The 23,937-nt window shown below is 36.5% G+C and overlaps 1 protein-coding gene across 3 annotated transcripts in view; it reads left to right on the forward strand.

The window, feature by feature from the left end:
* CEP83 (centrosomal protein 83) overlaps nt 1-23,937 on the forward strand; it is a 121,974-nt gene that overhangs the window by 93,979 nt on the left and 4,058 nt on the right. For 2 of the 3 annotated variants that reach the window (XM_057556154.1, XM_057556155.1), the window contains 4 exons: nt 4,633-4,708; nt 7,447-7,604; nt 9,278-9,407; nt 23,314-23,417. In XM_057556154.1, the coding sequence (XP_057412137.1) occupies nt 4,633-4,708; nt 7,447-7,604; nt 9,278-9,407; nt 23,314-23,417 (468 nt within the window). Of the gene's footprint in view, nt 1-4,632; nt 4,709-7,446; nt 7,605-9,277; nt 9,408-11,866; nt 11,925-23,313; nt 23,418-23,937 lie in introns of all 3 variants that reach the window. The other variant, XR_009009674.1, reaches the window with a different exon arrangement.

The raw sequence follows: 23,937 nt of genomic DNA on the forward strand, positions 1-23,937 counted from the left end.
ATAAAAGCTGCCTTTCTCAATAAACTTGTTCTAAGGATTTTTGACAATAGAGAAATCACAAATACAACTTCTCTTGCTTGCCTTATCTATTACTTTCTTTTGATAATTGAGACTGACATCAAATGAAGCCAAGAGATTACACTAGAACTTTGGTGCCTAATATAACATTACTAGCCACATAGAGCTATTTAAATCTAATTTTAAATTAATTAAAATAAAAAAAAATTAAAAGTTCAGTTCCTCAGTCACACTAACCACATTTTAAATGTACAATAGCCACATGTAGCTAGGAGCTATCATATTGGGTGGTGCAAATTATAGAACATTTCCATCATTAAAGAAAGCTCAGTCAGACAGTGCTGTTGCACACTAAGTTCCTTAAAGATAAGGATTCTGTCCGTTATTCTCTGGCGTATCTGCAACACTTAGGACCGGGCTCAGCATTTCTAGGTACTCAGTAAGTATTTGTTGAATGTTGAAGTGACACACATCAGCTGCCTGCCATAGAAAACCTAGTCAATAATCAGCATAATTAGCTACCCTGTACTTTGAAGAGAACTTGAAACAGCTCCATCTCACTGTCATTTCAAATGTTTCCCATTGAACTTTTCCCCAGCTGCATACTCTTGTACCTTGGCCCTCCAGTTTGCCTACCAAATATACTTCCATTGTTTCCATAATTACTTTTAAAATATAAAGTACTTGATCTCATAGTTTTTCATTCCCCAACTTACCCTTCACCTTTTGATTTCTCCCCATCAGCAACCCATTAAAGCTGTCCTTTTAACAATTTTTGCTGTAGCCTCTGAAATCTGTTCCATTACCTATAAATTTTGTACATCTCCACAGTTTTTAAATCACCCCCCTCACTGATACTTTGTCTTGATGGTATATTGCCTGGCAACCTTTTTAAGTGGAAATTATTCCTCCTTCCCCTCTCCTGCAACCTAGGGACCAAGAAGAAAAATCAGTGTTTGTGAACCACACTCTTGCTTCCAGACCATTGTTTGACTAACTTTGGTTAAAATGACTTTTCCTTTGGTATTCCTTGCATTCATCTTACCCCTGTCTTTTTCTCTACCAATTACTAACCTACAGGATATTCCGCAACAGTCACTGAGGACCTTGACTTCCGTTTCAACTTTTTTCTATTTTCTATCCTTTGCCATCATTCTAATTGACTATAATATTGATATTGTTGACTCATCCAACACCTTAGCCTTTTGTTCATTTTATCTTCATTCTGACATTCTTCATCTTTATTCTAAGCCCCTTCGCTTAGCCATATTTTGGACCTTGTCATCTCTTAGAGCCAATCATTTCAAAGACGTACACTTTTTTCTCTTTTCCACTCCATTCTCACTGAAGATAATGAAACTGGTAGTTCTCGTACTTTTAAAAAAAATTCTTCCAGTCTCTTAGCCTGCTTCCCTTGCCACCGTTCAGCTTGGAAACTATGTCCACTGTTCTGTGCTCTCACTTGTACCTGAGCAAAGGCTCCTGGATATGAATTCTTTCAACTTCCCACTATTTGAGAATTTCTACATCTTCATCCATCCTCTCCTCCCTTTCTGTTTTAATTAAGATTCTTTTCTCCCTTCACTTCCAAAGTAAAAGTGCTTTTAATCCCACCCCCTTTAGTTCCTCCAGTCTTGCTTCAGCAGTTATCCTCTTCTTTACCTCTACCTTTAATTTCTCTGCCTCAGACTCTTATTTTGCCTTTAAGGTCCAGTTCAAATTGTATTTCTCTTATGTAGCCTTTACTGATCCTCTAATGAAAATTAATTGCACCTTCTTCTGTAATTTGTACTTTTAAGACTTATTTTCGTTTGACTTGTGACACCCGTTGACTATTCAAAATCTTCTAATCAAAAGAGATACTATATTCCTAAATCTTCAGCACTGTCTTGTGAAGTAATATCTACATGTTTTGAACACTTTCGTTATTGAAATTTAAGACCACTGAATTTATTCCTAAACCCTGATCATCCCTTTTAAGGTTACTTTTTATTTGTAAAATGTAATTATCCCTTAGAATCCTAAATGTAATGATCTTAAATCATGGACTAATTTTCTTCTTTAAAAAAATCAAAAATCTCCTATCAATTATGAGTTCTAACCCAGCACTGCTTCAGCAAAGTGAACTGAAGAAAATTTTGTAGATTATCTCTTATAGTCTACCAAAATGGTGTACTTACTCCTTTCATGTTTAATGATAGTCAGATACTCTTTACCATTGGTTTCTTTGGCTTCAGTTTTTATAGGTAGGGCATTTTTGTTTCTCTTCATATTTACATAATTATTTAGAAAGTATTCAGGCCACTAATGCTTTCATAACTCGGTCTTGTTTCTTGTTGATTTATCATGTGTATCCAAAATCTTGACCGGAGCTAAGATATACTTGGGGCCTAACTTTTCTAACTCTGGACCGGAGCTAGGACCCATGGTGTTTTCTCCCCTATTTTCATCTCCATGGTTTTGTAGAAAGAAACCTTTATTAACTCGGTAACCTAAAAGCTCCAAGTTAATAACAACCTTAAACATTTAAGAGAGAAATGCACAGAAAGTTTGAGGGAGTAATAGTATAGCTAGAATTACGGAATAAGAGTATGACTGGTACTGTCAGAGGAGCACAGGAAGAGCAAGACTGGCCCTCTTCCTTTAGGTCCATTGTTTCTGGCGTTTGTATGTAAATATCTCAGGAGCAGTGTATTTTATGGTTTCTTCCATATCATATTGTCCGACCACCTTGTGCATTTAAATGTCTAATCCAGGATTTGGGTTGGTTCATTCAGTCCATCAACAGATACTTACTGAATTTTTTTTTAATCTTTATTGGAGTATAATTGCTTCACAATACCATGTTAGTTTCTGTTGCACAGCAAAGCAAATCAGCCATATGCATACACATGTCCCCATATCCCCTCCCTCTTGAGCCTCCCTCCCGTCCTCCCTATCTCACCCCTCTAGGTCATCGCAAAGCACCGAACCGATCTCCCTGTGCTATGCTGCTGTTTCCCACCAGCCAACTATTTTGCATTCGATACTGTATATATGTCGACGTTACTCTCACTTCGCCCCAGCTTTGCCCTCCCACCCCATGTCATCAAGTCTGTTCTCTATGTCTACCTCTTTATTCCTGCCCCACAACTAGGTTCATCAGTACCTTTTTTCTTTTTTTTTTTAAGATTCCATATATATGCATTAGCATACCGTATTTGTTTTTCTCTTTCTGACTTCACTCTGTGTGACAGACTCTAGGTCCATCCCTCACTACAAATAACTCAATTTCGTTTCTTTTTATGGCTGAGTAATATTCCATTGTGTATATGTGCCACGTCTTCTTTATCCGTTCATCTGTCAGTGGTCATTTAGGTTGGTTCCATATCCTGGCTATTATAAATAGAGCTGCAATGAACATTGCGGTGCATGTCTCTTTTTGAATTATGGTTTTCTCAGGGTATTAGTGTTTAAAGCACAGCCCTAGGCCTTTGAAAATATTGTCTTCCCAAGAAGCATTTCTAATTGGGTTGAAAAGGCATGCTAATAACGCTAAACTATAACTAGTACGTGCCAAACAAATTATATTTGAGGTAAATGAAGGATTTTTAAAAGGGGAGGTTGAGGGCTTATTATCCTGTCAAAGCTAGTTAGTGTATAGTCTTTCTCATGAGGTTAGTTAGTCCCTTGGTCACCAGGGATATGCTGTGTTTTAAGGTTTTGGCTGAGAATGTATCATTCCTTTTGAAAAGGACACAAATTGTGTAAGTGTGCATTCATCTCAGGGATGAAAACTCATAATCTATTTTATAGAATACAGTATGGTGTCTGTACTAGATAGTTTTCTTTTAAATTCTGAATTTAAAATCAGTATAATTACGGCATAATGAAGTGGGAGACAGAGATACTTACTTGGGTGTGAGAAAACCTGGGTCTCATCTTGATTTGGCTACTTGGTAGCTGTGTGATTTGGGCCTAACTTTGCTAAGCCTCAACCTCTTTTTCTGTATTATCTGGAATTATAAAGATGACTCTGCTTACATCCATACAACTATTATGAGAAATTACTACAATTGGCCAACCTTAATTAAATGCCTGTTATACTATAGACTTCATGGTAGGCCTTTAGGATACATTTAGGAGCTCTATAACCCAGTAGAGTGAAGGTGAGGTAGCAGTATATCTGAAAGCATTTTGTAAATTGTGAAATACTGTATGGCTATAAGATGGCTTCTCCTAAACTGGACTCCTTTCTCCTGCCTTACCCACTAGGCACTCCTCCACCGAAGCCGTTTGTTCAGGCTGTTCCCTGTGTTTGTCAAGATCCTACCCACCACAGTTTTATCTCCATGTAGTAATCTCTCATCCTTCTAGATAGACTTGATTTCTCATCTTCTCTATGCCCATAGTTTGTAGATTTTTCCATAGCAGAAGCAGAAATTTGTTACATTTTAATTATATGTGGACACAGCTTTAGTTGCCTGAAGTCAAAATCTTTGCCTTTGAATCTACCGCTTTAATAGCACAGTGCCTTGTGTCAATATGGGCACTCAATAATGTGATTGTCTAATTCAGTGAAATATATGAACTGTGGATTTTTAATAATGTCTTTTGTTGGGTTGTGATTTTTAGGTTAAAACTTCAACAACAAATTGTGAATATTGAAAATGCAGAGAAAGAAAAAAATGAAAATTCTGACCTGAAACAGGTATTATTTTAGCAAACATTTTGCTTTTATTTTTTTAAGTGCTTCTTTAAATCTGTGTTTTTGAATCTTTATTGGAATTTTGTATATAAATATTCTGAAAATATCACTCCAATTGATAATGAATTGATGAGGTTGATATGTAAAGATAAAGTGTTTAGACCTCTTTAAGCTCTTGTTTAGTAAGCTTCTTTTGTTTTTCTTTTGTTTTTCTTAAGATATTTATATGCTGTGGCTCATGATGATTTTTTTTTAAATTATAGTTTAAAGGGCAGTATTTTGAATTACTTGTGTGATTGACTTGTAACTTTGCATTTCTTATTCCATGAGCTATTTTTTATTATATCCCTATGAAATCTAAGAGTTGTATTTATGGAAGGAAATTCATATTTTAATTAAAGTTGTTTGAGTTCAGGAAAGATTTATATGGGCAAAACAAATTATGAGTGAAAATTCCATTTTTAGGATTTATGCTTGCGTGCTAGCTGGCATTGCTTTGCGTGTATAGTTATGGTTTCTAAGTCTGAAGTAGGAGGGCATCATGTGTGATACTCTGAGAGAAGTTATCTAGTCTCATTGGCATTGGGCTTTCTGTCATCCTGTAGATATGGAGAAGTATTAAGCTCTTTGAAAGTTGCTTGTTCAGCCAGCTGTAATACAGGTTTTATATTTACAGCTCCAGTTAAAAATACTGAATAGTTCTTCATGGAGAAATTCATTCTAAAATAGAAATGAGACATACCTTTTTACTTTATTCTTCTGACAGTTAGTTGCTCTTTGGACCTATACAGTTCTGTATGTGGCTTTGCTACCATCAGGAAGTAATGGAATTATTTCCCATTTATTGCATAAAGAATCTGGTTTCTTTTGACTCTTGAGTGTTGTAATGGATTCTTTTGATCTGAAGTCACTTGACTCTCTGCCTCCAAACTTCTCTCAAGAGAATGGCTTAGAGAGGTAGAAGAAAGTGAAAGAAAAATGAATACTTGTTTATTAATTGGTAAAATGGCTTTTGCAAGAATTAGGTGTAAATATGTCCCAAATGAATTATTTGGATAAGACTTAAGAGCTATGTGAATCTCCTAGCCTGTTAATCTGTAACTAGATAATTAGCTACTTTTCATGAGAAAAAATACTCCCAGATAAAGGTAAACTGGGATGGAGAAGAAGCCTGAGTGACATTTCACAGTTTGATAAATGGTTCTAGAGGCCAAGAAATCCCTACCATTCACTAGGTTTCTCAGAGCATCTTTCTTCTGCCCAACACTGTATAAAATGCTTAAAAACTATTCAAAAACAATGTGAGAATGATCCTTCCTGCATTTATGATTCCTGACTATTCAGAGAGCAGAACCCTTGGAAGGGTTGCTAATCACAAGGTTGTGGGAGTGGGAGAATGGATTTTTTCAGCAGCTTTCCCAGCTTACCTTTTAAAATCTGTTCTTTCCTCGGAGGCTAGGAGACTCTAATATTTGGATTCTCTTTGCTCACCTCCCTGCTCTCCTTCTAATGACACTTCTCCCCATTTCTGGTACCTCTTCTGGCCTGCTTATTTGGGGAAGAAGAGAGAGGACTCAGTGGCAGATTGAGGAATAGGGCTCCTGATGGTCTGTTGTTATATTAAGATATGATCCTAATGCTGCTGCCTTTTTTTTTTTTTTAACGTTTTTATTGGAGTATAATTGCTTTACAATGGTGTGTTAGTTTCTGCTTTATAACAAAATGAATCAGTTATAAATATACATATGTCCCCATATCTCCTCCCTGTTTCATCTCCCTCCCACCCTCCCTATCCCACCCCTCTAGCATCTCCCTCCCACCTCCCTATCCCACCTCTCTAGCTGGTCACAGAGCACCTAGCTGATCTCCCTGTGCTATGCGACTGCTTCCCACTAGCTATCTATTTCTCATTTGGTAGTGTATATATGTCCATGCCACTCTCTCACTTCGTCCCAGCTTACCCTTCCCCCTCCCCGTGTCCTCAAGTCCATTCTCTAGTAGGTATGCGGCTTTATTCCTGTCTTGCGCCTAGGTTCTTCATGACCATTTTTTTTTTTTTTTAAGATTCCATATATATGTGTTAGCGTACGGTATTTGTTTTTCTCTTTCTGACTTAACTTCACTCTGTATGACAGACTCTAGGTCCATCCGCCTCACTACAAATAACTCAATTTTGTTTCTTTTTATGGCTGAGGAATATTCCATTGTATATATGTGCCACATCTTCTTTATCCATTCATCTGTTGATGGACACTTAGGGTGCTTCCATGTCCTGGCTAATTGTAAATAGAGCTGCAATGAACATTTTGGTACATGACTCTTTTTGAATTATGGTTTTCTCAGGGTATATGCCCAGTAGTGGGATTGCTGGGTCGTATGGTAGTTCTATTTTTAGTTTTTTAAGGAAGCTCCATACTGTTCTCGGTAGTGGCTGTATCAAGTTACATTCCCACCAACTGTGCAGGAGGGTTCCCTTTTCTCCACACCCTCTCCAGCATGTGTGGTTTGTAGATTTTCTGATGATGGCCGTTCTGACCGGTGTGGGGTGATACCGCATTGTAGATTTGACTTGCATGTCTCTAATGCTGGTGCTTTTTATAATTTCATTTCAGGGTGTCCTGAAGGGCACATCAGTTGGGTGTGGCCTTTGTGAGGGAAGATGCTCAGTGTCCTCTGTGTCTCTCATATTCTATTGCATTTGTTTAGTGGCCTTACGTTTCTCTTCTTTCTTCTCTTTTAAGCAAATCAGTAGTTTGCAGATCCAAGTGACCTCACTTGCACAGTCAGAGAATGAGTTGCTGAATTCAAACCGAACACTGAAGGAAATGGTGGAGAGGTTAAAACAGGAATGCCGAAATTTAAGAAGCCAAGCTGAAAAAGCACAACTAGAAGTTGAAAAGTAGAGTTTGCTCTTTTTTTTTTTTTTTATGTACAAACTGTTTCTTCTTTCTGCTATATTATATATAGTTCTTTTAATGATGATTCCAATGTTGAAAGTATTTTGGGAACTAGTTACAAATACCCCATTGACAGTGTACAGTGTGGTCTTAGGTAACGTATTTTCTGTTTCTAGAGATGAGCTTTATGGACTCTTGGATTGCTTTAAAAAAAAAAAGAAAAGAAAATAGACATCTAGGGAAGAAGACCTTTTAAAATTCTGCCTGACCACAGTATTATGAAAACCTTCAAAGAAACACTTCTGTATTCATTGAGTAAATCAATACATTTCTTACTTCAAATATCTAAATTCTTCTGAATGCCAGAGAACAGAAACAAAATTTTTGATGTGTACAGCTTACTTCTTAGAATTACAGTTATAATCTTTTGGATTTTCCCTTTGAAAAGCTCTTTTATTTGTTTATATTTTTTGATTTTGAAATCTCTTAGTAGTAGACAGTCTAGTAAACTGGTAGGGAGATGATTTTGGTGACCAAGATCTTATATTCCCTGGAAAATGTTGTTTATATATGGTAGAAAACTACTGTTTTGTATTTGCTTTGTTATTATAACATGTCATTATTATAAGTTTTTGAATCTATGAATTATTCTTTTCACAGTTTTTCTTCTGAAGGCTACCTTGCCACATAAAATTTTTCCCTTATTTTTCTATTATTTAATATTTTAAGGCTTGTCCATGGACTCATATATGTGGTTGAATTTCAAGAAAAGGAAGTAAGCAAGATAACTGTCCATAATGTGTTGTGACATTCCACAGGGTCCAAATTATTTTGCTTATATTTTGCAAAATAATAGGAATTTGTATCTTGGGATCCTCAAGTGATTTGAAATGTGCTTAAGAATTCCAATCATAGTATAGCTAGCAAATGTAACTAACTTATCATTGGTTTCTGAATGTTATTCATAGGATTATATAGCAGAAAATAGCTGGACTTGGGGTCAATAGAATGTGACTTTGATCCCAGCTAAGATACTTAAAATCTGTTTGACCTTAGTCATGCAGTCTGACTCCTCAGGGTTTGTATATCTCATTTGTACTGCCTATAGTGATGATACTAAAGATCATAAAGTATACAGAAGAGCTTTAAAGATGTAAGTTATTATGATGTTACTATAAAATACCATTTATATGAATTTTACTCTAGCCAGGAAACATACCACATTAAGACTTGATACCAAGGTTGATTTCTAACCGTCTTTATTAGGCCCAGTTTTTAATAGCTTGGTGGTATCGTGGTTTAAAGCTGATTATCAGTTGTTTGTCCTGCCACCCCCCCACCCCCACCCCCGTTAACTAGGTATAAGTCTTTAAGCAAGTTAGTTAACAGCTCTAAGCCTCAGTTTCCTCAGCTATAAAATGGAAATGGTAGACATACCTAACTCAGGGGTTACTGTGAAGAATAAATGATGTAGTACACGTACTGTTCTAAACCCAGTGGCTGGCTTATAGGAAATACTCAGTAATGGTGGTGATAGCAGATACGTGGCCATGCAAGAATGCCTGTGTTGGATTATGAAGGCTGTGGGTGAAGTAGGTAGTGAGTTTGATTATACTTGCTGTAATATCTCTTCTAAGAGTTAACATCTCATGTTTTGCATATGTTCTTCTGACAGGGCATTGGAAGAGAAGCAAATACAGTGGTTGGAAGAAAAGCATAGGCTTCATGAACGTATCACTGACAGAGAAGAAAAGTATAATCAAGCTAAGGAGAAATTGCAGCGAGCTGCAATTGCCCAAAAAAAGGCAAGTGGTTCTCATTAAAGTGATTTCTATAGAGTAAAAGAATAACTATTTTAGGAGAATAAAATGTATTATTAAAACTGAGACTTCACTGGTATGTTCAGTTTGATATTTAAACATGACATTTTGCTGTCACCTTGTAAAGATAAATTGGGAAAATGCAAACTGCTCAATAGGTTTATTTCTAAATGTTGTGTACAAGTCAGTTTTTCAGAGTATGCATTTTTCCACAGAGACAGTGGTTTTCATTGATAAAGTTTCTAGACCAGCCCATACAAGTCTCATTTAACTCATTCTGCACTTAAATTACAGGGTGATTAGGCCTGTTTCAACTGTGCTTAACTAATACTTGTAACATTGTTTTTGTGGTTACAATACTTTTTTGTTTCCAACTCAGGAATATAGAAGCAAGTATCTCATTGCCCCAGCAGAAGGAACTAGGACTCCCCTGGCTTCTGAAACAGCCATGATAGTTCCCACAGCCATGATCTTTTTAAAGTTTCATCTTTGCAGGCATATTTTCTCCAGAACCTAAAAACTTTGTTTTCTTGGAACTAATCCAGGGCATCATGGAACTAATGTAACCAGATGATTCATCTGAGTCAGTGGTTTACAACTTTTTTTCTACTCAACAAACCCGAGGAATGTAGCATAGCCCCATCAGTAACCATGGCTCTCCATAGCAGCGATTCAGCAGTTATTTTTAGCAAGATTGGCGCATGTGTGTTGGGGGAAGGGGAAGGAAGTATTTTAAAAAAAATCCTACAAGTGATTTGGATATGTCTCCATTTGACAAGTTCCTTTAGTAGTGGCATTGGTTGTGGGGAAGTGAGAAGGTCTGAAATGAGAAGAATTCATACCTCTAGACATAGGCACACCAGTGTCTTAATATCTGTATGTTTACTGGTAAGGTTAGCTGTTCATATTTGCATAAGAGAAGAGAACTGTATATCATTTACATGTTCTGAATTTGGAAATCAAGGACACAGTTTTTAGTTACCTGTTTACATTATTAGATATAACTGCCAAATTCATCCTGATAGTTGTAGTGACAACATGAGAAGCCTAAAAGTCATTACTTCCCCACTTTCTTGGTTTATGAATGTGGCTTTTCTCTTTCCATTATGCTAAAAGTAGTATAACAGAGATTAGAAAACAGCACTTAACTATATAGGATCCCAGTGTTTTATACTCAAATATAAATACTTATGTTGTTGTTTCATTGTTTTTTTTCCCCCTGTGTGTATCACTTCTCTTTCTTTCTGTCCATGTAAGTACTGAGCAGTGTATGGGTATTGATGGGATTTTAGTGAAGTTATTTCATGGCTTGGGATGATCTCCGAAATCCTACTTATGCTTCCTTGTACTGTTTGAAGCCTAAAAGCATCTGATGCCAGATTAGCTAGAAATCATAAGAAATTATAAGAGCTGATTTTATCTTTTACAGAAAAACTTTTATGTTGAGGTTTTAGAGATAAGTGTCTTAGAGATCAGATTCTAATTATTGAGGCTAGGTTGGGTTGACTTCTTTTGGAGCAAAAGTGACATCCAGTGGTGAGAGAGATTATTAACTAATCATAGATATACCAGAAAGAGGGGAGGAGGTGATATTTTAAGAAACATGCGAAGTAACCTTTCATCAGTATTGACCTAGGATGAATGTTTTTCCTACTGAAATAACTGTCAAATGATGGGGGTGAATATAGTAAACACCTATTTTACTTTTAAAAATGTGATCTGTGGATAATGATTTTAAGTTGCAGGAAATTGTTAAACTCAATTCAGTAAAAATTATGACCCAGAGCTGTCCCATCATGTGGAACACTGCCTTATAGGCTTACAGCTTTACCTCAATTGAAGTGGAAAAGCAGGTAGTACATGTGACATAGAAATACTGTAAAAAGTATATAAGTATATATAATTTTAGGGCTGGGGGATCTTAGCATTCAGATAGTTTTTACAGATTTGGAAACTGAAGTGGTAGGGAACCAAGATCATTGACTAGTTAGGAATGCTGTGACTAAAATCTACATTTTTCTATTCTTAATCCTGTGCTTTTTCTGCACTGTTACTCTTTTAATTTCCCCCTTTCTTTGATTCGAGATACTTTACTGCTTTTCTCTTCATTATAACCATAATCCACATGAGTCTTATTTCCTGTGGCAGAATGATCACTATAAAATTAATTTTTTAAACTCAAATCCTTTTCCCATTCAAGTTAAATATAATGCTTCTGTATGAAAATGTTGGCTATAAGATTACATAAATATGATTCGTAAAATTGCAACAGACTTCTAAGTTTCTTAGATGACAAAGATCATAACTTTCTTGTGTAGTAAGACTTAAATTAAGTCACAAAATATTAACTATAGGGCAGAAATCATAGTCCTTTAGAGTTACTTTCCTGTGAGAGGTTCTTACAACTGGAGAGTAGCAGCTTTATTTTTTTTTCCCCAAGCTAGGTAAGATGGCTTCATTTACAGCTCCAACCTCCTAAGCACAGAGATTATGTCATTTCTGGTAAGTGTTTTTAGGTAGAGTCTTTGTGTAATGATATTTTGCTGTGTTGATTTGTTTGGAAAAGTTGGACCGGGTATCTTGAGTTGGAATGCCCTTCTGTAATTGATGACTTCTCTGTATGTTTTTCCCCACACACTATTGAAATGTGAGTATGAAGAGCGATCTCTTGGTATGAGGACAATGAGATGTGCTTTTCCTTTTGAGGCACTTGAAATGATAACTTGTTATTTTTATTCTAAGGTATATCTCTGAAATAATTCTTGGTTAGATGTTTTGAACGGTTTTGAGAAAGAAATGAACCATAGTCTTGAAGTTATAAAGTATCTATTGAATATGTTGTGTGGCCTGGCATTATGTTATACACCGAGGGGAAAATAGAAGCCATGATTAATTCCTGCCCTTGATGACCATATAATCTAATTGGAGAAATAAAATAACATGCGGTACCTAAAGAATCTATTAGTCACTTCCATGTGATCTGTGTGGACACTAAAGTTTGAGAACTACTGTGCTAGGGAGAAGAAAGCCTTAAGACAGGGAGACTAGTCAGGAAGCTATTTATAATCATCTTAAAATAAGGTAAGAAGTCTGGAATTCGGGCTTGCAATATAGAATGAAGGTGAAGGATGACTCCCAGAAGTATTCCAAAGGAAAAAATTAACAGAATATAGTGCTAAATAAGAAGAAAGAGAAAAATATGAAGTATTTTAGCTCTGAGAGGATATAGAGGAGTTGTCATGATGGAATAAAGACCATGTGTCAGTTGAGTAGAAAGAGAAGATACATTTGACTAAACACACGTCAGGTATGAACTGATGGCAGTGCATCCGTGTAGACATGTCCTAGACTCTTTTTTTTTTTTTTTTTTTGGCTGCACTGTGCAGCATGTGGAACTTCCCTGACCAGGGATCGAACCCATGCCCCCTGCAGTGGAAGCACGGAGTCCTAACCACTGGACCACTAGGGAAGTCCTGTCCTAGACTGCTAAGTGAAGATATCATGTAGATAACCAGAAATAATGGAATGTAAAGCATGGAGATCAGTAATTCAGCTTAGGGATTATAATTAGACACTTGAGATTTTGAGAACTGCTGAAGAATAAAAGGGCTAAGAACTAAGCTGACTTGGAAAGAGGAGCTGGATTTAGTAGAGGAATGGTCATAGAGGTAGAAGCTATAGTATGGTGTTATAGAAGCCACAGGAAAAGAAAGGAATCAAAGGTAAATGGTCGTGATTATTGAAGAGAGTTCATTGAATTTGGCTAAAAGGTGATAAAAGGAAAATTTCAGCTTTGATTCTTGCATCAGTATTCTTTTGATTTTTCTTTAACTCTTTTGTGTTGTAATGTGTGTAACACTAAGGCATCCATTTGATAAACCTATGATTGTATTGGACTGATAAAATCAAAATTACAATCATTTCCTACAGCCACTTTCTCCTCTGGACTTTCATTTCTTTCAGTAGAATATCATTCTTCCAATTACTTAGTCTTCAAACCTTTGATTCATCCTAAGGGCTTCCTTTCCCCAAATATAGTCAGTCACTGTATTTGTTTCCTAGGGCTGCTATAACAAATTACTACAAACTGTGTGGCTTAAAACAACAGAAATTTATAATCTCACAGTTCTGGAAGTTAGAAGTCCAAAATCAAGGTGCTGATAGGGCCATGCTCCCTCCAAAGGCTCTGGGGAAGGATCTGTTCCATGCCTCTCTCCCAGCTTGTGGTGGTTGCTAGCAATCCTTGGTGTTCCTTGGCTTGCAGACACATCACTTCAATCTGTGCCTCTCTCTTCACATGGTGTGTGTGTCTGTCTTTATATCCAGATTTCTCCCTTTTTATAAGGGCACAAGTCAATATTGGATTTAGGGCCCACCCTAATCCAGTATAACCTCATCTTAACTTTACCCTTTTTTCAGATAAGGTCACTCTGGAGTGTTTTCCAACACCAAGAACCAATTATCTAATTCTCTGGACACCAGCTGGGTGCCAGTAATTCAATTAAATTCTGACACTGCATCAGATTCCACAAATTAAAGGGTTCAGCCTCAAGACTAACCCCATGTAAGGTGTCAGGTCCTTAGCCATCTGCACTGCTGACCAATGACTATAAATTGGGGTTCCCATAACACCCCCCACCTAGGTTCATAGAACTCAGGAAAACATTTTACTTGTATTTACTGGTTTATTAGAAAGGATACAACTCAGGAACAGCCAAATAGAAGAGGTGTATAGGGCAAGGTGTGGAGGGGGAGGGGTGCCCTCTCTGGGAGTGCCACCCTTCTAGCAAATCAACGTATTCACTATCCTGGAAGCCTTCCAGGTATCCTTGTTCAAGAGTTTTTAATAGACATCAATCTCCAGTACCGCCACTCCCAGAAGTGGAGGGTGGAGAGTGGGAGGTGGGAGGTGGGAATAGTGCTGCAAGTTCCTACCTTCTTACCACTTGGTCTTTCCAGTGACTAGCTCTATTTTGAGATTACCTAGGGGTCCCGCCCTAAGTTAACTCATTAGTATTAACTCAGGTATGATTGAAAAGGGCTGGTTATGAATAGCAAAAGATGCTCCTGTGACTCAGGAAATTCCATGGGTTTTAGGAGCTCTGTGCCAGGAGCCCAGGGCAAAGACCAGATATATTTCTTCTTATATCATAGTCACATTCTGAGATTCTGAGTAAACATAAATATTTGGGAGACACTGCTCTACCCAATATAGTCACTAGAGCCTGTGAATTCTTCCTTTATAATGTATCTCACATTTTCCCCACCTCATTTCTTTTTATTCTTATTGCAACATCCTAGCTCAGATTCTCTTCACTATGAGGTTTCTCTATATTCGTCTAGTCAGTTTACTCAACAGATTTATTGAGAACCTACTCTGTATTATACCAGGTACTGTTTTATTCACAGGGATACGGAAATAAAGACTCTGCACTGAGGAGCTTATGTTGTAGTGGATGGGAGAAACAAATGTCAGGTGGAGATGTGTGCTAAGAGGAAAACTAAGGGGGATAGAGGGCATTGTTTTATATAGGTGATCAGAGAAGCCTCTGATAAAGTAACGTTTGAGCAGAGACCTCGAGGAAAGAAGGGGGAGGCCATATTTTGTATGTAGGGGAAGAATGTTCCAGAGGGAATAGAAAGTAAGAGAGAGGCAGGAGTCTGCTTGGTATGTTGAAGGAATACAAGGAGGGAGACCTGGGTAGCTGGAATGGAGAGAAGTAGTAGGAGGCTAGGTGATGTAGGGGCTTTTTTTGGTTTTTATTCTGAATGAGATAGGAACACACTGGAGAGTTTTGAATTGAGAAATGCTATAATCTGAATTATACTTTCAGGAGAATCTCTGGCTGTTGTGTAGAGGGGCAAACAGGACTCAGGAAGACCACTTTTCGGTAGTTCAAATGAGAGATGTAGAGAACTAGTAGTAGACTGGTGGTCGGATTCTGTATATATTTTTAAAGGTAGAACTTACAATGGTTATAGGGTATTAAAGAGATAAATCAAAGATGACTAAGATGTTGGGCTTGAGCACGTGGTTAAAATAGAATTGCTGTTTACTGACATGGGAAAGACCTTGGAAGGAACAGGTTTAGGGATAAAATAAAGATGCCTCTTTTGGACACATTAACTCTTTGAGATGCCCATTAGACTTCCAAGTGGAGATACTAAGCATTCTGGTGAATACATGAATCAGGGCTTCAGGGAAGAGGACTAGGCTAGAGATAAAGATTTGGGACTTATCAGCATGTAAATGGTATTGAAAGCAATGGGATTAAATGAGGTCACCTAGAAAGTGAAGGAAGACAGAAAAGAACAGGTTTGAAGATTGAGTTTTGAGGAATTCCAAACTTTAGAAGTTGGGAAGTTAAGGAGACTGAGAAGGAGTGGCCAATATGATAGGAAAAGAACCAAGAAAGTACTAGATGCCAAATGAAGAAAAATGCTTCAAGAAGGATTAGCTGTGTCAAATGACATTATAGTGTCGACGAGACGAAAAATTAATCAGGCGACCTAAGAAAGAATTGGAAAATTTTATTCAAGACAAATTTGAGGGTTAAAACCCAAGAAGAGCATCTCAGAAAGCTCTGAGAACTGTTCCGCCCGTTAGAAGTCAAGATACAGTTTATATAAGTTTTTTGAGACAGAGGGCTGTACATTAAATGACCTATTATTGACAGTTTACAAAACCCAGATTTTAGTGCCATTGTGGTGGGTCATGTGACCCTTTATAATCAAGAAGGAATGTTCTCTTTTAACGCATTGTCTTGTTGATGCTCGGAGAATGTTGCTGTTTATGGTTGAGCAGGTATTCCTGCTGATGGGGGAGGTTTGGTCAATGCATAATGCACATACACAAGGCACAGTGAGGGGAGAGGGGAGGCCAAAGCGCAGAGAAGAACTTTTAGGTTTAAATTTTTCTTGTCTTGCCATAAATATGAATTTTATTTCACAGTGGTAAGATGATAAAATAGTAAGATGAAGACTAAGAATCCATTTGACTATGTGGTAATTGTTGGTGGCTTTGTCAAGAGTTGTTTCTGTGGAGTAGTAGGTATGCACGTCTGATTGAAATGGAATATAGTTTGTCGAAGGAATTTTGTTGTGAAGAACAAAGAACTGGGGTAATAGCTAGCATTGTGAGAGCAAAAGCTTCTTTTAAGAAGGGAGAAATTATAGGATGATTCAGTAGCAAGGGGAAAATTGATGATGCAGGAGAAGGAGGGGGCAAATGAAGGGATGATACCTTTTAGTAGGCAGAAGGGCATTAGATTCAATTCAGAGAGGGAAGGGATAGAAACACAATGTATCTATTGTACCTGGAAAGAAGACAAAATATATGACTGTAAGTTCCTGATAAATTCATGGATGTAGTGGAAGTTGTCTACTGGTTGCTGCTATTTTCTCAATGCAAAAAAGAATCTGGGTCACCAGCTCAGACTGTGAAGAGTGGAGGTCTAACAGATTTGAGAAGAGACAAGGAGTTGTGAAAGAATGTAAGAGTTTGGGAGAGTGATTGGATTAGGGAAATTAGTAGGATTTCCATGTACCAATAGGGGGCCCATTTGAAGTTAGTGCTGGTTAATTTAAGGTTAGACCGGTTAGCATGGGGGGGGGGGGAAGGGTGTGTGTGTGTGTGTGTGTGTGTGTGTGTGTGTGTGTGTGTGTGTGTGTGTGTGTGTGTGTGTGTGTGTGTGTTAGAAGAAGAAGGAGGCTTGGGTCAAGATAATGAGGGTGCTGCAAAGAAATGATTATGTTAGGGTCTAAGGCATTCATTGGGTCTACTAGTCAACCAGCTATCCACTTCTTTTGCTGCATTCTAACTCAGTTCCTGGCAAAGAGTAGTGCTCAGTAAATGGTTGGTTGTTTTTACAGTGATGAGGATGAGGACAACATTGTCCTGAACCCTGTCTTCAGGAAGCTTATCTCCAGATTTGCCTCTTAAGAGGCAAACTTCAGAGTCCATCCTATACACTGATACCATATTAATCTTTTCAAAACAGTGCTTTCACCCATCAGTTCCCCTGCTGGAGAAACATCAGGGGAATCCACATTCCTATAGAATTACAGATTCTTCTTAATTCATTTCTTATCCTTTCTAAAAAAAAGCCTTTTCTCAAGATTTTGTATTTTATGACTGGAATTCCCTTCAGAAATCCCTGTATTTTGTATTAACTATGGTTAATATAGGGCCCAATTAAGTGTGCACTCTGTGTGTGTGTGTGTGACATGCTTAAGATTTGAAGATGAGAGTGAAAAAATTCGTATTTTACTACAATTTAAATGAGCAGTACCAATGGAGAAATAGAACTAGATTTTAAGATTGCAGGTTTATATAATCATATAATAATGAAGTGTTAAGCATTTCCATCTTTAAAATGTCTGCTGTTAGTTGAACTAAAATACCTAAAAGGAGCATATGCTTTTGATAATGACAGACTAGGAAATATGTGGATCAGCTCTCCACATGAGAACTAGAAGAATCAGACAAAATATTTTTAAAAATATCTCCATGAAGGGCAGTGAAGAATTAAGAGGCCAAGATCCTGGAGAGATGGGAAACCTGGAGAGGTGAGCTCAGCATTTGGGGCTGCTTTTCCCTTAGAGGAAGCTGCCAGTTCTAGAAGAGACAGCTGAGAGGCTGAGAAGTGAAGCAAAGCTTTTGACAACCTCGTAGGGCTTGGGGACCAAAAATTGGAGTTCAGAATCTGCCAGAGAGAGGGTCTCAGGTCTGAGTCTACTAGTGCTGTGGGTTGAGACCATGAAGGGGTATGCCCTTGGACTAAGAGTGAACTAACTGCAAATAGCCTGGCCCTTGTAAGTATTGAAGCACAGCTTCAGATAATCTGTCCTTATAATTAGATTAAATTAACCCCTGTTGTTAGTTTTCCTAGCTGCCTGCAAGAAACAAATGTAAATCTGCTTTAAGGGAAACTAGCATTGTAGGCTTCAGTTATTTCCTCAGTTTTTAAAATGTAATGTCTAGCTCTAAATAAAAAATAAACAGAGATACTACTGCACATCCATTAGAATGGCTAAAATCCAGAACACTGACAGGATATGGAACACTGGTAAGGATATGGAACAATAGAAACTTTCATTTATTGCTGGTGGGATTGTAAAATGGTACAGCCATTTTGGAAGACACTACGGCAGTTTCTTACAAAGTTAAAACATAGTCTGGCCATACAGTTCAGCAGTCATGCTCCTAGGTATTTATTCAGATGAGTTGAAAATGTATGTTCACACACACAAAAAAACTGCACACAAACGTTTGTAGCAGCTTTATTCATTATTGCCAAAACTTGGAAGCAAGCAATATGTCCTTCAGTAGGTGAAGGTTAAAAAACGTTGCTATATCCATACAAGAGAATATTATCCAGTGACAAAAAGAAATGAGCTATTAAGCCATGCAAAGACATGGAAGAACCTTAAATGCATATTGCTAAATGAAAAAAGCCAGTCCGAAAAGACTATATACTGTAAGATTTCAAATATATGACATTCTGGAAAAGGCAAAACTATGGAGACAGAAAAAAAATCAGTGATTGCCAGTTTGTGGGGTAGGAAGTAGGGATGAATAGGTAGAGCACAGGGAATTTTTAGGGCAGTGAAACTATTCTGTATGATAACTGCAGTAGTGCATACAGGACAGTATGCATTTGACAAAACCATGGAAGTGAACAACACAAAGAGTGACAATGTAAACTGTGGACTTTAGTTGATAATAATGTATCATTATTGGTTCATCAATTTTAACAAATTTCTGTTAATAATAATAATTTTAAAAATAGCTGCATGAGGAAATAACATTGAAAATCAAGAGAAGTAACAATCAATATAAAGAACCCCCCCATAGGGGATCCAGGTAATGGAGTTATCAGATACAGAATTTAAAATTACCATGTTGTAGATGCTCAGAAATAAAAGAAATGCTTGAGAATTGACCAGAAAACTAGAAAACATTTTTTAAAATGGCAGGTTTAGAACTAAAAAACACAATAACTGGATTATGAACTCTGTGTATAGATTTAACAGCATCCTCATCTGCCTCCTCAAGGCATGAGCAGAAATCAGTGAAGCAGAGATTATACAATAGAGAAAATTTAACTTGCCAAGAGCTGATCAATCTGAAAAGATTGATAAAATGGCTTCTCCCCAAACTCCTCATAAAGTAGGTAGGGTAGGTAGATGAATAAACACAAATGGACAATATAATGAATGAAAAAGGGGTATCACTATATATCTTATAGATATTAAAACAAAAAGACTATTATAAGAACAGCTGTGTTAATTATGCAATTTTGATGAAATGAACAAATCCCTTGAACATCTCAACAAAACTAATACAAGAAGAATTAGGAAATCTAAATAGTCCTGTATCCATTAGGGAAATGGACTCCTTAATTTAAAACCTTCCATAGAGAAAATGTGGTATTTATATATATATTGCAAAATGATTACCACAATAAGTCTAGTTAACATCCATCACCATACATAGCTACAGAATTTTTTTTCTTGTAATGAGAACTTTTAAGATATCTCTCAGTAACTTTCAAATATGCAATGCAGTATCATTAACTATAGTCACCATGCTGTACTTTACATCCACAGGACTTATTTATTTTATAACTGGAAGTTTGTACCTTTTGACCTCCTTCACCCATTTCACCCATCCCCCAGCCCCTGCCTCTGGCAACTGCCAGTCTGTTCTCTGTATCTTTGAGCTTATTTTATTTTATTTTTAAAAGATTCCACACGTAAGTGAGATTATGTGGTATTTTTTTTCTCAGTCTGGTTTATTTCACTTAGCCAAATGCCCTTAAGGTCCATCCATGTTGTCACAAATGGCAAGATTTTCTTCTCTTTTATGGCTGAATAATATTCCAGTGTGTGTATCACATCTTCTTTATCAATTTATCCATTGATGGACACTTAGGTTGCTTCCATGTCTTGGCTGTTGTAAGTACTGCTGCAATGAACATGGGGGTGCATGTGCCTTTTCAAGTTAGTGGTTTTGGTTTTTTTCACTAAATACCCAGAAATGGAATTGCTGGTAGTTCTATTTTTAATTTTTTGAGGAACCTTTGTGTTATTTTCCATAGTGGCTGCATAAATGTACATTCCCACTGACAGTGCATGAGGGTTCCCTTTTCTCCACATTCTCACCAACACTTTGTTTCTTGTCTTTTTGAGAATAGCCATTCTGACAGTTGTAAGGTGATATCTCATTGTGGTTTTGACTTGCATTTCTGTGATGATCAGTTCTTTCTTTACATACACAACAATTAGAAAATAAAATATATACCATTTACATTAGCATAAAAAATATAAAATATTTAGGAACTAATCTAATAAAAGATAGGTAAATATTGCTAAGAAAAACTAAAGAAGACCTAGATAAAGGGAAACTATACCACGCTTGATTTGAAAGACTCAATATTATTAAGATGTCAGTTATTCCCAAACTGATCTGTAGATTGAGTGCAATCCTAATCAAAATTTCATTAGTTTTCCTCGTGGAAATTGCAAAGTAGATTCTAAAATTCATATGAAAGTACAAAGGACTAGAACAACCAAGGCAATCTTGAAGAAAAACAACAAAGCTGCAGGACTTACACTACTAGATATCAAGATTTACTTTAAGCTACAGTCACTAAAACAGTGTGGTATTGGCATAAGGATAGACAGACAAATGGAACAGAATACAGTCCAGAAATAGTATATGAACACCTGACTTACCACAAAGTACCACTGCCTTTCAATAGGGAAAGGATGGTCCTTTAAGGATGTGGAGTCAATTGGTTATCATTAACCCAACCTAATTAGATAAAAACTGCAGACCCAAATGTGACAAGTAAAAAAATAAAGCTGCTAGAAAAAAACTTGGGGAGAAAATCTTAAGATCTTGGGATAAGATTTTTTAAACAGGACATAAAAAGCACTAACTGTAAAAGATATGGTTGATAATTTGGATTTTATTATAATTAAGGACTTCTTTTTATAAAATGACACTTATGGGAAAAAATGTTACCACACACTGAGAGAAGGTCAATCTGCAACACAAATATCTGACAAAGGATTCATATTCTGAATATATAAAGAACTCCTACAAATAAGAAACAGATTACTCAAAAAAAAAATTTATTTTAAACAGGCAAAAGACTAAGACAAGCACTTCACAAAAAAAGGATATCCAGATGGTCAGTATGCATAAGAAAAGGTAATCACCCTCATTAGATAACAGGAAAATGCAAATTAAAGCTACAAGTGACATATTATTCTATTCCACCAGAGTAGCTAAAATTTATAAAGACCGACCACACCAAGTGTTGGTAAGGATGTAGAGCAGTTAGAACTCTTGTATATTGCTGGTGGGCATGTAATTAGTAATTAGTTAGAACCACTTTAGAAAACTGACAGTTTTTACTAAAGATAAAACATATGTATACTGTATGACTCATTCCTGGGTATATACTCAAAGAGAAATGAGGACACATATCTACCAAAAACGTATTCAGGAATGTTCATAAAACTTTATTCATAGTAGCTTCAAAGTAGAAAACAATTCAAATTCGTATCAGTAGGAGAAGGGATAAAATATAGTGTGTTTGTAAAATGGATAACAACATAACAGTAGAGAGGAACTGTGACATGCAATAACATGGCTTAGCCATAGGGATAAAATGTTGAACAACAACCAAAAAATCCAGAAACAGAAGTGTATATAGTGTATGATTTCTTTGATGTGGGTAGGTGAATGAATAGACAGAGTCCTGAGTCACCTGTAAATACATACATACTTGTGCTAATAAAGGACAGAAGGGTGGTTCCTGGGCCAGGGTAGGCGATGAATGAGCTACACCTGTAAGCAGTAACGAATAAATCTCTGCAGTATTGAGTGAAAGAAAAAAAGCCATCTGTAAAAGAATGTGCACTGTGACTCCATTTGTATGAAGTTCAAAAATACACAAAACTAAACTACAGCTTTGGAAGTAAATTAGTTGGTTACCTTTTCAGAGGACAGAGGGGGTAGAGATTGAAAGGAGGGAAGGGTAGGGGCCCTTTTGGTACAGCAGTGCTCTTGACCTGTGAGGTAACAACACCAGCATTTGCTTCGTGGTTTTACATTTTGCTTTACGTTTACATTATGTGCATTTTTCTGTAAGCCTGTTATACTTAGGTAAAGAGTTAGAAACCAAAAATCTAAAAGGTCTGTAGCTACTAAGTGATTGTCAACATTTATAGGTGTTTTTCTGTAAAAACTAAAAACAACCTGTTTATAAAACTGAAAAAGTATTACCTTTTTTCATTTACTACTTTTGCATTATACATAGATTTTTCCAATTTTCCCTTTGTGAAGTTTAAATTTTTTTCTTTTTAATATTTAGAAAGGCATGCTTTCAAACTGAGATGCATCCATAATCAATCTTATCTGTCTGATCCTTTAATTTACTTCTTTGGTAGCAATTTATCAGTTGCAAACATGCTTTTAAATTTTAAATTTATAGTTGTTTTAAACCCATGATAATCTTCTGGGAAAATGAAGAGTCATGATTATGAGGTGACAGGTGAACTCATTAGTAAAATTTGACTCCTTCCCTTCCTAGATTTTTTATTTGCACAATTTCCTTATTGATATCAATTTTCTGGTTTGACATTTATAATAGTTCTGTTTGTCACGTTGAGGATATGAGGTAGATCTGTGTTTTATTATCTTTAAAATTTTTAGTACGCATCATATCTACTAATCTTTGCTCCTAGTATTCCCTGAAAATACTCATCTCTAAGTAAAATTTTTTTGGTGAGTAAAATATTCACTATATAGCTTTGTTCAAATAGGAGAGTATGTATTACCATACTTGCTCATTATTAATTGTTTCTCTTTTTCTAGAGAAAATCTCTTCATGAAAACAAGTTGAAGAGAATGCAGGAAAAGGTAGAAGTCTTGGAGGCAAAGAGAGAAGAATTAGAAACAGAAAATCAGGTGTTAAATAGGTAATGTGTTTGTATGTATACATACCCCATGTGGCTATTTTGATATTATACAACTTTGTTTCTGAGTATAATGCACTTGGGTTTCTTTTAAAATATACATTTAAAAGAACTCTAAAACCATTCATTAGACTCCTAATTCATTATCTTTGCTATTTTTTTTTCTGATTGAATGTTTCTTCAAACCAAAAGGTCTTTAACACATGCGTTTGTATTACAGTTGGGACTGACAGGAGAGGTCAGTCACTGGCTTTGGTAGCCAGGAGTGGTGTGAATCCTTGCTGCTGAGACAAGACAGTTTAGTGATTACAAGTTCTAAAATTGTGGCCACAACTTGGAATCAAAGTTCAGTTTTTAAATTTTTTGGTATGGAAAATATTATTGGGCAGTAGCTTCTGGTTTTTCATTTACATCCAAGCACAGCTAATAATCTGCATCATTAGCATTTTTGATCAGAGAAGATTTACCATATTAAGTTAGTGGTAGTGGCATTGTGTGATCCATGTGATTCAAGTTAATAAAA

This window comes from Balaenoptera acutorostrata, chromosome 11 (genome assembly GCF_949987535.1).
Source record: "Balaenoptera acutorostrata chromosome 11, mBalAcu1.1, whole genome shotgun sequence".
NCBI classification, from domain to species: Eukaryota; Metazoa; Chordata; class Mammalia; order Artiodactyla; family Balaenopteridae; genus Balaenoptera; species Balaenoptera acutorostrata.